The 17,648-nt window shown below is 34.5% G+C and overlaps 2 protein-coding genes across 2 annotated transcripts; both read left to right on the top strand.

Annotated features, from left to right (window-relative positions):
* Window positions 1–832: 832 nt before the first annotated feature.
* On the top strand, window positions 833–6,634 carry LOC112521990 (ER membrane protein complex subunit 7 homolog). Its single transcript, XM_025131026.1, has 7 exons — window positions 833–1,017; window positions 2,372–2,415; window positions 2,655–2,763; window positions 4,457–4,520; window positions 4,600–4,716; window positions 5,665–5,773; window positions 6,279–6,634. Exons 1-7 carry the CDS (start codon window positions 917–919, stop codon window positions 6,371–6,373), a joined length of 639 nt encoding a protein of 212 aa, XP_024986794.1. The 5' UTR covers window positions 833–916; the 3' UTR covers window positions 6,374–6,634.
* Window positions 6,635–8,716: 2,082 nt separating this feature from the next.
* Window positions 8,717–17,313, top strand: LOC112521300 (hydroxyproline O-galactosyltransferase HPGT3-like). Its single transcript, XM_025130074.1, has 12 exons — window positions 8,717–9,103; window positions 10,134–10,197; window positions 11,419–11,468; window positions 11,555–11,745; window positions 14,230–14,290; window positions 14,452–14,524; window positions 15,257–15,380; window positions 15,469–15,556; window positions 16,034–16,084; window positions 16,632–16,703; window positions 16,929–17,041; window positions 17,123–17,313. Exons 1-12 carry the CDS (start codon window positions 8,940–8,942, stop codon window positions 17,143–17,145), a joined length of 1,074 nt encoding a protein of 357 aa, XP_024985842.1. The 5' UTR covers window positions 8,717–8,939; the 3' UTR covers window positions 17,146–17,313.
* Window positions 17,314–17,648: the final 335 nt, after the last annotated feature.

Genomic DNA, 17,648 nt, shown 5'->3' on the forward strand with positions numbered 1-17,648 from the left:
CTTCCAGTCTGCGGCCTCCACGTGTCTTGAGAGTATTAACCGTTTCTGCATATGTGTTGGATGGAGACTAGACCATTGTGATGTAGAGACAGGGCGTGGAACATACATGTAGACGGGCGAAGTATGACCCCTAGAGACTCTGCATGTACTATGTAGAGGCTCTGTGTCTAGGATCCAGGCTCTACATCCGAGCACTTAGCATCTTGGCGCATGACTTCGGTCTTTGATCTTCTCTGTGTCTGAGCTCTGTATCCTAGCTCTGGTTCCAGGGAACGAAATAAAAGGCTTGGTTCTGGTGGTTTGTTGGAAATAACATGTTTCGTCCTTGTAGTTTCAAAATTACTAGACCGTCATCATGGTTTGTAAAAAAAATTGGATTCGTTCCTCCTTTTAACGACCATTAAAAATTCTAAAATGAAAAGTATTTTCATCCTTTAATCCATTTTTTTCCCATTAAATGAATAACATTTTCGTTCTTTTATCGATTTTTTTAGATTTTTAAACAGTCAAAAACAACATGAAACAAAATACCCTTCATATCAAAAACAAAAAAATACACCTCATCTAACATAATTTTTAACACTAATTAAAACGAGGAACCAAATTCGAATGTTGTTATGAACCATAATGATGATCTTGTAACTTTGAAATTATAGAGACAAAAAATATTATTTTGATATACTTCATCATGTTGATTAAAAAAAGTTCAATTTAATTTAATTTAATTTCTTACCATTGATATTTGATAATAAAATTATTAAGTTTAATTAAAATTCAAAAATTAATTTTGTTGATAAAAATTAATTAAATATTTCGATATCTTTTTCTTTCTCCAGAGGGGTAGCAGTACAAAATGGAGGCCGTATCGTGAATGCCGAATTTAACTTTCTAAGGATCTCTCATTCTCTCTTCCTCCATGGCTGTTCTACGGAGATCCCAAACGACTTCATCCTCACTGCTAGTACAATTGTGTTTTCTATCTCTTTTCTGTTCTTCTTCACTCGCAATTACAACTGGGTACGTTTATTTTGTTTTTCCTTGAATTTTCTGTAGGAGCCCTAGTCTCATAATCACTAATCTTATTGTTCGATACATGATTCACGGAGTCTGTGTCATCTGGTGGTTTAGTTGTTAATCCTTCTGCAACTCGATTGCTTTATTGAAGTTTGTTATGTTGATACATCTCTAATTAAGATTGGGAGTTTCCGGCGAACTTATGTCGTCGGCCATTTTCTTTTATCTTAAAGTATTGAATTTCTTGATGTCGTATGACGTATCGAATACTTAAGGTTGAGTTTTCCATTACTAGATTGTTAAGCTTATTGGTGTTCATCTGAGTAGAGATCTGATGATGTATAATTTCCTGAATCAAGAGAAGATTGCACGGTAACTAAGCTGAATGGAATACTATTTACAGCCTTATATCATTCTGACATAGTAAAGGATGTATCAGAAGTTTTTCAATTATTCTAGTTACTGTTATTTGGTTCAATTCCCAATCTCAAGTAATCTTTTGTGGTATTTCTTTCATTTATCTCTCTTATACTTCTGAAATCAATGTCTCATATTCTTCAAGATTGGTACTCCCACAATTGCCTTCCCCTTGTTCCTTGTTACAAAATTTCTTTTGCTACACCAAGATTGTAGAAATTACAAATGGATAGGTAAGTGCTAGCTGAAGCATGTTGTGGATTTGATTACATATATCATATTCATTTAGTTTCACAAATCATAGGATATGGTATGAAGTTACAAATCCACTACAAAAATGGAGGAGAATTATTGAAATTTGGACATTAGTTGATGATAGTGATTCAATGACCTTATGAAATCTTTACTCATGCTAAAGCCTGCATCAGTACACCTGGCAGACTCCACTTTTGTGTAGGCATAAGGCTTTAAATGTTCATTACATTAGATTCCACTAATTAGTCATGCCATCTATTCACACATACATATGCTATGCACTGAATAGTATGAATTGTCTACATAAGTGAGTTATAATTTGGGAAGTCACTTAAACAATGATGTGTTTCTCTACACTTATTGTCTATGAATATTTATGCGAATAGGTTATAAAATTGTAGTTTCTTTATACTCGTTAATAGATATTGTTTGTGTGTGTGGAAGTACATATTAACCTGATGTCAGGTCACGATCTTATAATTTGTTTGTGAAAACCCATAAGTATTAAATTATAATGTGATAACTGCTCTAAAATATATCTTTATTTGTAGGTATTCTGATCATAATGTGCTTCTGAAAACTCATTTACATTGTACGATGGAAAATAAATTTCGATCTTGTTCTCTTAGATTTGAATTGTTTTGTTTTTGTTTATTTATTTATTTTTGCTTATGTTGATTTACAGGAATGGAGGTGGTTATACTATTAATGGTCAAGTGAAAATTCCTGGTATGAGATTTCACACAATGGAGTATTCATGTTTATCTTTCAAATAAGATCTTTGGATGCTAGTTGTTCATTTCCCATCAAAATCTGCTTATTATCCTTTAAATTGTATGATTCTTATCATACATGTAATGAGGAGCTTAGCTGTTTTTGTTCCCACATTCGCCTTTTGATTTAACAAAGAATGCAGTTTATGTTAAAAAGATTTTTATTATAATAGTTAGGTGAATTTGATTTTGCAGGTTTCGGTGCGAAAGGCTTTGGTCTGCCAGTAAAGACTAACAATGCCAAAGTCACATTAAATGGTGGTCAGCGAGTTACCTTTCTAAAGCCTGATGGTTACTTTTCATTGTATCCTACCATCTTAATATTTTACATGTTTTCTTTTGATATTTAGTTTGTGATATTGCAATAAATGGTTGGAAGTTCAGTATTAAATTAATTACTGACAAAAGTTCATCTGACCAATGGAAACTATAATGTACTTGATGTAAAGGGTTAAATTATCATACTGTGATACATACATTATGTTCATGGTTGCTGAAATTCAGAGATGCATGTTGGATGTGGTGGTATGTTCTTCAGCTCCTTGTAGATTATGGTCAATGCTGTAGGGACTAAGGATGTATCACTGGATTATGGTATTGGAAGGCATAGCTTTCTGATCAWGTMTTCTACCGTAAAGGGCAGAAGAAGGGAAAAACTGGGTTCTAAACCTTAGGTAGCACTTTCTTATGAAGCTGGAAAAGAATTGGTAAATAATAAGAGAAATTATCAAGTGAGGCAGAATTGAATTCTTTGCAATTAAGAATTGATACAACTACTTTGAAGATGTTTAGTAATTGTTAGAGATGTTGAGTTAAACAATTCTTTCAAATCTTAATAACCTGGACCCTTGTTTAGTAGCAACAGGAGTTTCCACTATGATGCTCCACCATTCAGCTTAGCTATTGCACATTCATCCCCCAATGTATGAACTATTTGCTGCAGTGGGGGTTGCAGTTCAACTTTTCCAAATCATAATCTTTCTTTTATGAAATTCTGATTCAATGTTGGATGCATTTGAGGGGTTTACTTGATAACTGGTACAACTTATATGCTTAGGGTAATTATGTTGACTTTTCATTTCTAAATACTGTCAAAGATGTCAAGTCTGGTTTTACAGCACATAGATGGCTAGGATACTGTATCTGTATGTATTTAAAAAGAATGGTGAGAGACCAATAGTGTGGTTAGTGCCAGGTTCTGGGTTCTTATTGCATAGTTTAGTGCATAAAAGACCTGTGATCCTATTAGGTTCAATTATATGGACGCCATTTCGTAAATACCATATTTTGTCTTTTGAGACATCCCCTAATCTATTTTACTTCTTTGAGGAGCCCAAAATATTTATCTTCTACTTAGTCATTGGCATTTAAATCCGTTGCTTATGGATTAAGATTTGGGTCTCTATAAGCTTTTCACCAGTTGTGCTCTAAGTGGGTTTCAACCGATATTGGTTGGAATTGTGGTTTTCGAACCTGGTAAGTTAGCTTAGTGGCTCTTTGATTATTTTTTTTGAGAGGGTGGTCTGAATGAGATACCGATGATAGTTGGGCAGCCATTCCTTTTAGTGAGTGGGAAATGCTATTGTGACACCAACTATTGTTCTCACTTTGGTCTTTGGTATTTCCTAGTCCTACATAGCGATTAGGTTAGCTTAGAGCTATGTGTTATTTAATTGCATATTTCGGCCATTACTATTTTTTAATACAGTTTTTTTTATTTGACATACATCTTCAGTTATCTTGCTACCAAGCTATTATGCTTTTCCTCATTTTCTTTTCTTTTGCCTTCCTTTTTGTAGTTACACATGGTTTAATTTCTTCAAAGCTAGTGACAGTAGGTCTCATGAGTGCACAATCATGCAAGATTTGTTATACCGGACTCAAATAGCTGTGATTATATTATATAATTTTGGATGTGTATGCATGCATCTTTTGTCAAGATGATAGGTGTGTTATTTATCTATCGCTGCTGAAGTTCCTTAATGATACACGAAAAGCCATAATGTGCCTGCTGGAACCCACCTTATTGAAGTTGATGCCATCGGTTATTTCTTTTCACCGGTCAGTTTTTTATATTCCTTTCTCTTCTGACTCGACCTATTTACCCCAATAAGGTAACATTTTGCTCATTTAAACCCAGGTACGCGTAGATGTTAGTGCAAGAAACCCTGGTAAGGTTCAGGCAGCACTGACAGAAAACAGAAGAGGTCTAAATGAGCTGGTTTTGGAGCCTTTGAGAGAAGAACAATATTATGAGGTCAGTCGGGTGCATTAGTATTTTCTACCTTCTCAAAAATAGAAACATCTAGCTTTATGGTGTTATCACTATACCTGTTGTGTGTTTGCATGCACTCTTATGTTACTTGGGGCACCTGTCTACTTGTATGAAACAACCTCTCTACCCCCAAACCCGACCTTTGTGTGGGATATACCGGCTGCGTTTGGTGTGATTTGGTTTGGTTCTAGCTGTATGGTGTTAGATCGAATACTATTTAAATGTGATAGTGATATGAAATTTGTTTCTAACTTACCAATGATTTTCAATACGTTGCTGTTACTCTGTCTCATGAAAATGCACATAGTTAGAAGTGTATGCATATTCAAATACCTTAAATACCATACAGATTATGAAATAGAGGGATCTTGCATTCAAATCAATATAATCATTTCTTTGTAACGGTGACAATAGACAAATAAGTAATTTTAGTTTTTATTTTATTTTCTTGGGACATTCCAAAATTGAAAGCGACAGTTTCATGAATGGAATGCCTGTGTTAACATTATTTTTACTTCATTGAGGTCTATCGATTTGCTTGTATAAAATATTATGTTTAGCATCAGTAAATCTTAATATATATCTTTCAAGGGAGTATATGAACATGTTATATTTTTGTTCTGGATTCAAGAGTACGACTGGGTTAATGTTTTGACAACTCAGTCCAACTCAGAGTCATATGCTTTGGACAAACACCTATATTAAAACCAAAACTTAGTCCAAAATAAATATGTATTACATACGTTCTCTACCTTTCACACTATTCAACCTTCTCTTGCCAAATTTCATGCATGTTTGTACTTGCACTATTTTTTTGTGTGTGTTAGTACTTTATTATTAATTTAAGTAATCTATGAATTAAGATTTTGTACTGTACAAATTGGTTTAAGTTTTTTGTTATTTGCCTTGGCTCATCTTTTGTGCTTGCAGATAAGGGAACCTTTCAACATAATGTCTATTGTGAAAAGTCCAATGGGTCTCATGATTGGATTTATGGTGGTGGTGGTGTTCTTGATGCCCAAACTAGTCGAGAACATGGGTAAGCATTCAATGTCTAATTCCGTCATTTTCTTATTTTAGAACTCCCTTCACTCCAGTAAGAGTTTTCCACTTTTAACTCGTATTGGCATCAAATGGTGGTTTACTTGGTGCTTTTAGCTTCTACTTTTACTATTTGTTAGACATCTAAATTACCCTTCACCACAACAAAAGGATACCGATGATCTAAGTCAATACCATCAATGTGGTTGCATGATCTATTGTCTAAATAGGTTATATCGACTTGAAAACTTTGAAAAAAGCTAGAGATGTTGCATTTTTTTATTAGTTCGGTTGGAAATTTATCTTTTCTTTTTCTGCAAATCTATAGATGCCATCAATGTTATACCATCAAGCATACTTCAATTTAGAATTTCCATATATAGAAACAATATTTGGTGTAAGTTTAACGGTAAACGTTTGATGGCAGCCATAGATTTATCTTCTTTTTCTTTGGGTTCGGATAAATTGTTTACAATATTGATCTTTATTTGCTATGGGAACAGACCCAGAAGAAATTAGAAAAGCCCAAGAAGAGATGAGGAACCAAGGAGTTCCTTCTATTGCAAATTTGATGCCTGGAGGTGGAAGGAGCAATTAGAGTGTTCATCTGCCTGCTGTTAAGACTTCAATTTCAGGGTTTGATTTTTACATCCGATCTTTATATTGTGGTCTTGTTTACGATATTGAAACGGGACCCACAAAAGAAAACGACAGTGTTATTTTTTTAGTAGAATCATTTACGTTTTAACTTCTTCCGTCTAAGTTTATCATAGGGCCTTTTTTGTACTTTTCCTCGTAATTGTACTCTTCAGTGATCGTATAAACCATAAAGAAGGACATCATTTATATGCTTAGATCATAAACATGGTGCAGAAAATTGATTGGCTCAGTCGTATTTGGGTTGCCAGTAGAGTAAGGGGCTGTTTATCAAACGCTTATCCAGGTAAGTGCTTACTAAAGTCACATTCATTACCTTATGGTATGAATATGACCAAGATCAAGAATCTTACCCGGTAGGAATGAAAGCAAGGACCGAGAGTCTTACCAGGTAAGTGAGGGCGACGACTCTTACTACAATTAGTGCTTACGGGGTAAATTGTTGCGTATGATACCGTTTGGTGGACTAAAATCTTACCGGTTAAGTAAGTAATAATGTTGACTTTTGTCGGCAAACATTTACCCTTATAAGCATTTGGTAAACGGCTCCTAAGTCCTTGAGGAGGTTAAAAGGTTCAAACTTCATCAAAAGTGAGAAGTGTGTTTAAATATTTGTCGTATACAAGTCTTATATCCTTCCAAAATTGCCATCACGTTATTCTCAGGTGTTGTACCATTAAAAGAAGTGTCGGGGTGGGTCCAACAACGGGCACAATTCGTGTGTGTTCTTCAACTTGGAACAATATCGTATAGCAACATGTATCTTGCGTTTTAAAGCAAACATTCAGTGTTTTTCGAACTCAAAACGACATTATGATGGCAACATTTGTTTTATGTGTGCAAAGCAAAGCCATATCCTTGTGTTTGAGACATGAGATCTAAGACTTCAAGTATGAGTCATTTCGGTTTTCTGATACAGAAATTCTTATAAAATAGGAAATGCGCTACCTTAAATGCGAATTTTTCATAATAGTTATTTTTCGTTTATAAAAAATAACTTGATTAATTTATGCTTGTGTACATTTTTTTTAACATATTGTTAGAAAATGAGAATACAATTCTTAAATATCCAATTTCATTGTCTTATTAAATAGTTACCTAAAAATAATTGAAAACAAACATATATGTCATAGAAAGAGGTCGAAAAATAAAAATAATTGAAAATTTAATTAATTTTCAGTTAAAATCTTAAGGATTTAATGATTAGTTTTTGAATATTTTGGGATTTTTAAAAGTTATTTTAGCCCCTTTTAACTAAATAAATTGTTATAGAAACATAAACAATACGTTAAATACAAAATTTTAAAATATTGTTTTTCTTTTTTTTTTCTTTTAAGAGGCTGTTTTTCCCATCTTATAAAAAAGATAATACTTTTATGTTTTTTTATTAGAAAATAAATAAACAATTCTAATGTATACTATTAGGTAACATTTGATATACAGACATGATTGGACCTGATTGAATATGATAGAACTGGACATGACAAGACATGAGAGTAGGTGGTGGTTATTATGGTAGTAGTGGTGTTAGTTATGGTTGAGGTGGTGGTGGTCGATCGACAACAATTGTGGAGAAAGTGAAAATGGTAAATAATAGTGGTGGTGCAGGAGATAGTTGTAATCGATGTGGTGTTGGTGGTTATGGTGGAGGTTGTGCGATGGCTGATGGTGATCATTAATCAATGGTGGTTGTAGAGTTGGTAAAAGAGATTGTTGTAGTGAAAGATGAGGTGGAGGTGGCCGACAGTGGCTACTGTTTGGTGGTGTTAACTGCGACTAGCGGTAGTAAGCACTAAAAATATATCATATTAAAGTTATATATCAAACGAGTGTTAATTAGTAATATTTTAGTTTCTGATTCATTCCCGTCATAAGAAAAAACATTTTTTTCTCACACTGTCTCACTTCGTTCCAGTTGTTATCCATATCTCATATCACACCAAGCATGTGACAATAAATTATTATCATGTCCTATATCGCCTCAAATATGAAACAATAAGTTTTATCCCGTCTTATTCCATGTACCAAACGCAAACTTTAAGTTTTTTTCCAAAACATATATTTAATATGCCTTAGAAAGGGTTAAGTTGTTTGGTGTAAACAAACTTATTTATTTAATGAAATTTATTTATTTAAGTAGAATTTATGACGTATTAAATACATTTTGATATTTTCTTAATATGTATGAGAAACGTTACGATTTGGAGGTATAAAAATGCAGACCAAAACAGAAAAATATAAAAAAGGTAATTTCAAATTCAGCACACAACAGATCTCTTGTGTTCATCTTCGTCAGGTTGTTTAGGAGTCTCTCCTTCGGTGTAAGCGAGCTCCGAATTCTCTCTGCACAAATTTGATTGCGTGTTCGTTTTTATGAATCAGATCGATTAAACAACCCAATAATCTCAATCAATCATCGATATCCCCAAATTTCACATAGTTCTTACATAATTCAATTGAAAATTTTGAAATTATTTACGTAAAAACAAGGATTTCAAAGGAAAATTATGGATAGCGGCCCTCTATTCTACAAGGAGGGCTTGCCAACGACGATACCTAAAACTGAGAAACAACGTGGGAGATCATCATCGGCATCATCAAAAAATTCTTCTAGACCTTCACTCCTCTTGGCTTTCTTCTCTTGTCTCGCGTGGCTTTACATCGCCGGCAGGTATTTGCTATGCTGGTATTGTATGTATATGAATTTTACACTTTGTTTTGGGTAAAAATAACGTCTTGTGATATGATATGTCGTTATGAATTTGTTGAAGTGTGTATGTATGTGCATTTTTGTTTTGTTTATTTTTTAGTTTTATGGCTCAACTTTTAGAGTTTGTGATTTGGTGATTGCGATGAACTGAAACTCCAGAATTTTGTGATTTATAGAGATGTTCCTTTTGTTCACTTCTAAATTAAGATGATCAGATTATTTTCTGAATGTGTGTGTGTGTGCAATTTTACTTTTTTTCCGGCTGAAATTTAATTTTGGGCTTGTTGATTGGTATGAGCTTATAAAAAATATCGAAAATACAGGACGTCATGGTTGGTGAATTACTTCAGGACAGTTGTGGTAGACGTATACTTATTTTCCATCTCTAAAATCACGGATTAAATTTACCAAGTCAGTTGTCAATCTGAAAAAGTGGTCTCACTTAATAAATACCAGGTTCTGTGGTGTGTACATTTTAAGTTTTGTTGAAGTTCACAGTTTTGAGATTCTGATTATATGGATGAATTTACTTTACAGAGTTGTGCCCAGTAAGGTGACCTCGAGCTGTGTTTTTTTAAACCTTCAAAATTAAAGATAGCAATATCAATTTTGGTTCTGAAAAGCGACCACCTCGATAACATGGTTGAACTTGTATCTATTTGTATATTGCATCTTTAGTGGCTAATGGCGCTAACTTGTATTCTTTTGTATATGCGTTCCATCTTTCAGTTGCTAAAGTTGAAATTATTTGGTTTTGGTAAGTGGGACTTAATTGATGCTAGATGCAGGAGAAATGCATATTTCATTTGGTTACTATAGTTTGGATGTTCAGGATACCGTGGTTGCAATAACATGATGTCATTATTCCAAAACTACCAAAATTGGTGATTGTACGACTTCAGATAGGTGTCAGTTTATGTTTTCACTGTAAAATGGTTGAGACAATCAATTGTGTATGGGTCTGAGAACTGGTAATGTTTGATTTTACCAGGTTGTGGCAAGATGCTGAGAACAGAACATTATTGTCTAATCTGCTTGTAAAGAATTCTGCCCAGGTATTATTTTTAACTTGTGACTTCCCACACTTACTGAATACTTAATTAATGATGGAATTTGGAAGATATTAAAACTCTTGCCTAACTCAATATGCACTCACATCATTGTTGATGAGCCTTGTACAAGCATAGCTAAGTAATGATTAAGAATTTAGTAGCCAAAGCATGATCCGAGTTGTAATAATGGAATAGTGTTCATAAATTGGAGACACAGTGACTTCATGACACAGTTTTTTCAGTAATAATCAATAATCATAGCGAGCTTATGATTGAGGAGATCTTGAAAATGGATTAGTGGTGGCAGATGGATTTTTTCCCCTTGAATAGATCAACCAACCCAAGCGCCCTGTGTGTGTATGTACCATAGTGGCATAGTGTGAGATATGATTCGGATCATAACTACCCTGAACTGTTATCGGAACTGTTATTTGACTGGGTCGGCCTTGGACTAGCTCAATGGGCGCGTGCTAGACTTGGTCACCGCTCGGCTGTGAGTTGGTACGTTGGTGCTCTAAGGCTACTTAGTGTTGCAATGGAAGTCTTTGTAGGAGTAACCTTATTGGATGCTCCATGACTCGCCCCTTCTCATTTGCTTATACTAAAATTGAAATTTTTGTTGATTTCATAAATTATAAGCGATAATTGCAGAAAAATCAGCAGAAGTGCATAAATATTATGCCTAAAATTGCTGGAGATGGTCAGATGGGCAGATTTTACAAAGCAGAAAATGTGGTAGAAACATAGCAGCAAAAGTGAGGTGCACAGCAGAAAGTTATAGTTAATAGTTAATATAGTTAAGATAGTTCTTTTCTGTGAAAAAACTGTCAACTTCAGTTACGTATATAATGTATAAATAGGTATCTCTAGTTCATGTAATAATGCAGAAAATTCCCTCCAGAAACAGTGTGAAATCAGTGATTAATAGAATTCTATTCTCTGTCGAGAAATTTTCTGTTTTGTGCAGATTTCTTTGGCATTTTCTAATTAATTGGTATCAAAGCTGGGTTCCCATCTTGGGACCTCTGGGTTATGGGCCCTACATGCTTCCGTTAAGCCACTCTACTTCCTTGGAATAAGACATTTTATAGAATAATATTAAAGAATACCCCAGTCCATACCATCAAAATTGTTTTATATCAATGAAGATTTGATTTTATCTTTTCTTCTGCTGCCTGATTTTCCTTATTTTATTTTGATTGGTTGTCTTCCTTCTTATGGCAGAGACCGAAGGTTCTTACTGTTGAAGACAAGCTAATGGTCCTAGGATGCAAGTAAATTTGGGTCTTCCTGTTTATCTTTCAAATCCTTACCCTATTTGATGTCTTAACTGTCTTATTGGCGCAAATGATTTTTTTAGAGATTTAGAGAGAAGAATTGTGGAAGCTGAGATGGAAATAACACTAGCAAAGAGTCAAGGTTTCCTCGAGAACCATTTGAAGCAGCCTGGGTCCTCTTCTAGCAAAAAGCTTCTCGCTGTGATCGGCATCTATACTGGATTTGGGGGTCGGCAAAATAGAAATGCATTCCGAGGTTCTTGGACGCCTGGAGGTCAGTTCATAATTTGCATAACGTTCTACACTTCTTATGATGGTAACCCCTTGTAGAAATTGAAGGTCTGATAGAAGAAAATACTTTATTTAGATAGTAATAGGGAGGATACTCAGGAGTCATGAATGTCTACTCTGCTTTCTTTCTTTCTATAGTTCAACAAACATTACTACTTTAGCTGTTAAGAAATTTGTCAATCCTTGCACTTGTTGTCTATTGGGGTAGGCCACCTCGAAGCTTTTTGCTTGCACTTGTCTACTTTAGCTCTTTACATTTATTCATTTTTTAAATTTTATTTTATTGTATTTTATGTTTTTAAACTTTTACTTTATTGTCCACAAAATATTATTTTATACGGTATCTATATTTTGATTAAATTATGTCATTTATTAAATATTAATAATGAAAATAATAATATAGAAAAAATTGGGAACTAAATAAAGTTTTTATTTTGGTGTCATTTTAATAGACTTGACGAAAACTTTCTAATAATATATTTTATTATAATTTAATAAATTATATAATTAATCAAAATATATAAAATATGTAAACAACTCATTGTGGGTAAACTGGTCATTTTATTTGTTTTGTCCAGTTCTGTCTTACCAAATGTTGAACAGATGTGTGAGAATATGTGGAACCCTTGTATCACTTCCAAAAGAGCCTTTGAGGAGAAGGGGGAGGTTCCAACATATATACAAGAGAATTGGTTCAAGTCTAGCCGATGTGGGACTTCAACACACCCTCTCCAATGGAGGTTAGATGGACACAAATTATCCCAAGGAGTCGAGAGGGGGTTAGCCAGAGTGTCGAGTCCCTAAAGTGACAGACATTGGCTTTGATATCATGTGAGAATATGTGGAACCTCTATATCACTCTCCAAAAGAGCCCTTGAGGAGAAAGGGGAGGTTCCACCATTATACAAGAGAATTGGTCCAAGTCTAGCCGATGTGGGACTCCAACAAGATGTTTTGTTCTGTTTTGTTTCATATGGTCTTGTCATGTTCTGTTATATCCTGTCCGGATACCAAACACACCCTTAGAGATCAGATTGGTATCTTGTTGTCAATCTTCTCGCGAATAGATATACATATTTGCAGTAATAGCTTTTTCAAATCTTTTAAAGGTCAGCTCCCACATCTCCATGCCAAGGCCAACTTAAGGCAAATTGAGAATTTTGAGAAAGCTTGACAGCATGAGATTAGTGAAGGTAGTTGCTGGCATGAACTCTTTAAGGTCATGAATATAATCTAAGTTCCTAGATATTAGAAGATCTGTTGAATCTTTCCACATAAACATAACAAAAAAGAGGATTGATGTGCTATAAATGAATTATGATCATGTAAAGGAGTTATGAATTAGAATAAAGTAATGGCACTTACTTGTGGGAAGATTTAATTTCAACTAGTTGATGAAGTAATCGAGTGGGAGGAGTAACACAATCTTAGTTATGCCTTTATAGTTTTATGACGGAATTTAGTATTCATGTGTCTTGATGAGAGAAAAGGTAGTGTAATAATTATGACAATTGAGATATGAATGAATGACCGCCCTTTATATAGTTCGTTAAGAGGGTAAAATTGTCCGTTGAGATTCTACAGGAACCATTTGGTAATTAACCATAAGTAGCGAGTCATAAATATACCATTACCATGCTCATTTATAGAGTAACACACAAAAACGGTAAATGCAAGGGGACATTATGGATATATTTCCAGCAGGATCATTGGCTTATAGACTTCTCCATATTCTTGAACATCCATGCTTCCATTGGTCCTCTCTTTCTATGTTTTAAGCTTTCACCCATTACTGTCACCGTGTCAGCTTTGTAGTCTTCATGGGACACTGCCACCCTTTTGTTTCTTGGCATCTTAAGGTGTGTTTGTTTGGCTGTAGTCTATCTGCCATCTTCTTGAATGCCTTACACTCATCATCTATATTGTTCTTTAAGTTAGCAAATGGCTTTGACCCCACACCCACAGTATCCTCTTTCTCGTATTGATCTGGTTTAGCTTCTTTGATGTCCTATTACTGCAATTTATGCTTCATGGAGAAGTATGTGTTGTTGCTTGCTGATGGATATGAGTGTCCGCGCCAAAATATGGCTTGATTTTGAGAAAGTCTTAATTAGTATGCATGTTAATCCCAACTAGTTTGGGATAAAAGGCTTGTTGTTTGTGTGTGAATCGGAAGTCCTATAATGGTGTTCATTTTCGCTACCCTTACTCAAGAAAGTTTAGGCTCCATACTTTTTATCATTTTCCTCCATTCTCCAATGGTGTTCATTTCTACTCATGCCATGTTAACGGGGACGACAAAATGAAAACGATAAATGACAATTTATTGAGCCTTACATGTAATAACAATCATCTTCAAGGGGCCTTCCACCATTCAATCACTGGTATTTAATAATGGACAACTAAAAATTATAATCTTTATGGTATAATTTGCATGTAACATACTAATCCCCTTGAGTTTTGACAGTTGATTCATTAAAGAAGCTTGAAGAAAGAGGAATAGTCATACGTTTTGTTATTGGCCGGAGGTTTTCCTATTTACTTGAACTTCTCATTCTTTCTTTGCTAGTTGTGCTATATTCTGCTTTTATACCTGCCAACAATGTTACTTTCAGTTTGAACTAATATTTGTCATCAAGATTAAGTAGACAAGCTCATACCTAATTAAAAAAAGTTTTTGGAATTCCAGTCCCAATCGTGGTGATAGCTTGGATCGCAATATTGATGAGGAAAATCGCACCACAAAGGATTTCTTGATTCTTGTAAGTTTATTAGTTTGATCTCCATGCTAGTTTCATAAAATGGTCTACTGTATATTAAATCGCTATTGTACCACTAGACTATAGTATGACAAAATTTGAAGGACCTGCATAGAATAAATGTTTAGGAGCTAGAACCATAGCTAGGGATTTATATGTAGTCATGTCAGTGCCTTATAGCAAATTGCAGGTAGGCACAGAAGTCAGCTAAAACAAGATCAAATCTGGAGCGAGACCAGAGCTAATGTAGAAATTATCTACAGAAAAATCGTCAGAATATTGAAATAGATTTTTGATAAACTGTAGAAACTGCACATGTTTTTTGTTATGTCACGAATAGGAGAAAGAAAAATGGTAAAACAAATATTTATTAGCTGCAGTGATACATAAACCTATAATGTTTTCTTGAACCATGAAATAACATAGTCACACCATAGGGAGCAGGACCAGACTTGTTAACAAACGAATCTTGAACCACAGGTTCATGACTTGGCACCAGCTGGGCCAAAAAAGCTCACACCGTCTTGTAACGTCAAATCTTGAACCATTGGCCACTAATCCAAGAGACGATACCAGTTGCGTTAAAATCCACAGGTTCATGTCCTAGGATACAAGTAGATATGTCCTTTAGATGGCAGAATGGAGAGATGCTATTTAAATAGTCTCTAGTTTATTTTACAATTTAGTTGACAGCGGAAGTGTATTACCATGGATTTATAATTGTATGATTCTTAGGATGGTCATGAGGAGGCTGCTGAAGAATCTCCTAAGAAAGCCAAGTTCTTCTTCAGTGCGGCTGTTCAAAATTGGGATGCTGAGTTTTATGTAAAAGTCGATAGCAATATACACCTTGATCTCGGTAAGAAGTTTGAAGTCTTACTTCTGTACTGAAATGTGCATCTTTCTATTTTGTATTTATGTAATGATTTTGTTTTCTCTGCCTTCAGAGGGGTTGATTGAGCTTCTTGAAAGCCGTCGTGGTCAAGATAGTCTGTATATTGGATGCATGAAATCGGGAGTAGTAGTTTCTGAAGTGTAAGTACCATTTATTTAGTGGTGCAAATATAATCAACTTTTTTGACAACTATGTGAAACCCTGACAAGGGTTTATGTACAAAGAACGGGTTAACCGTTATGTGTCATATCGTACTTTGATTAAAGGAAAGAAACATAGGCATATTAACTAAAATTCTAAAGGTTGATTTGCTTCTTAAAAATATTGGATTCCTACCTGCTTGAAAGGAACCATCCTTGTTTCTTTACTTAGAGTTATGTAGAAGATTTATATATTTTCCACATGTCCAGTTTCATTTTACCTTCTTGCTATTATTTTCATAATATTACTGAATGATTGACTTTCTGAACCATCGTCTTTGGTTTGCATTGTAACTAACCACCATTCTTGTGAAAATGCCCCAACATTTCGTAAAAACCAGTGATTTTGGAGATATCGTACATATACTGCAACCCTTTCTCTTTATAATTTAACCTTTCATGTATGCCAATTTTCAGGGGAAAGCAGTGGTATGAACCTGAGTGGTGGAAGTTCGGTGATGAGAAATCGTAAGTAATTTTCTCATTTTTCCGAATCATTGTTTAACCTTGCCAATGAGCATCCATCATAATGGGTTGACATCCATACATCCACACATGTATGCATATATATATATATATATATATATATTGTGAAAGATCGTGTGAGAAAAAGAGTTAAGATGAGAAGTGCAAGAAGAGATCTGAACCATTGATCACTTTTAATCTCATACCCACCTATGAATTGCGCTTTAAAAGAGAATTGATTAGGTGCATCTCGGTGCACCTCATTAGTGTTATTCAATTAGGGTTGATCCGAGGGTGGAGATCTCTTCTTACGCTTCTCACCGTAACTTCCCTTCTCACCGGAACCCAACCCTTTATCTATATATATATATATATATATATATATATGTATGTATATATATATATATATATTATATGTATATACATATGTAAATCCATACTTTCATACATTCATTAAACATACATCCATATCTGATACATACATGCATTAGATCTTGAAAATTAAATAGCTCTCATGTTAGCCTTATCTTTCTGATCCGTTTCTGGCCAGGTACTTTCGGCATGCAGCCGGCTCACTTATTATCCTATCCCGAAATTTTGCTAATTACATTAACATTAACAGGTCAGTGTTATCCCCCCACCCCGCCCTCCCCACCTCCATATGTTAGGAGTTACAAGAAGCACAGAAACATGCCGTGATTCAAAAACAATACATTTATCTCTGTAATTTACCTCCTGTTTGCTTTTCCAACTTATAAAAACTTGTGTCCATCTGTTGATAGAACCCATGTGAGATTCTGTAAATAAGCATTCCGAGTATACTTGATTCGATTTCTCTTTCTTGTAGTGCATCTCTGAAGACTTACGCTCATGAAGATACATCAGTGGGTTCATGGATGATGGGTATACAAGCGACTTATATAGATGACGGTCGTGTGTGCTGTAGCAGTTCTCGACAAGGTAAACACTTCACATGTTGCCTCTTTATGTGTTGTTTCTTCTTAAATTGATTCCCAACTGACGTTGGCGATTATTTCCCAGATAAAGTGTGCTCTTTGGCTTGATAAGAAGAACCGATGATCCATCCAACTTCATACAAATCTCGATTGTCAAGAATCTTGCTGGCATCTATGTCCGTTAGGTGGTTTCTCACTTAGTTAGATGTAAAGAAAAGCTTAGAGAATCAAATTTTTAGCCATCATTTTTCCAGAAAAAGAAGGTTCTTTTCTTTTTATCTGGTAAACTTTATAATTTTTCATCATCTTTTTGGTCATTCAGATCATGATTCAAGATGATAGAGACCAATATATATATATATATCACAATGGCTTATTGATCATCTCTCCATAAATTTTCTTCTTTTACCTATTAAGGGTGGCAAAACAGAGGGGTTGGATTTTTTCTAGGACATTTTAGGTATTTATTTGTTTGAGGTAACGAGGACAGGTGAGGGGTCATGGCTTATTTACATATAGCCATTTTGGTTTATTGTCTTAGTGAGTAAGCTGTAAAGAAACACTCATATATGGTTGAATGAATAAGTTGTCCAAACTATTAAGCTCATTAA

Source organism: Cynara cardunculus (assembly GCF_001531365.2).
Source record: "Cynara cardunculus var. scolymus isolate 2C chromosome LG 11, CcrdV1, whole genome shotgun sequence".
In the NCBI taxonomy this organism is placed as follows: domain Eukaryota; kingdom Viridiplantae; phylum Streptophyta; class Magnoliopsida; order Asterales; family Asteraceae; genus Cynara; species Cynara cardunculus.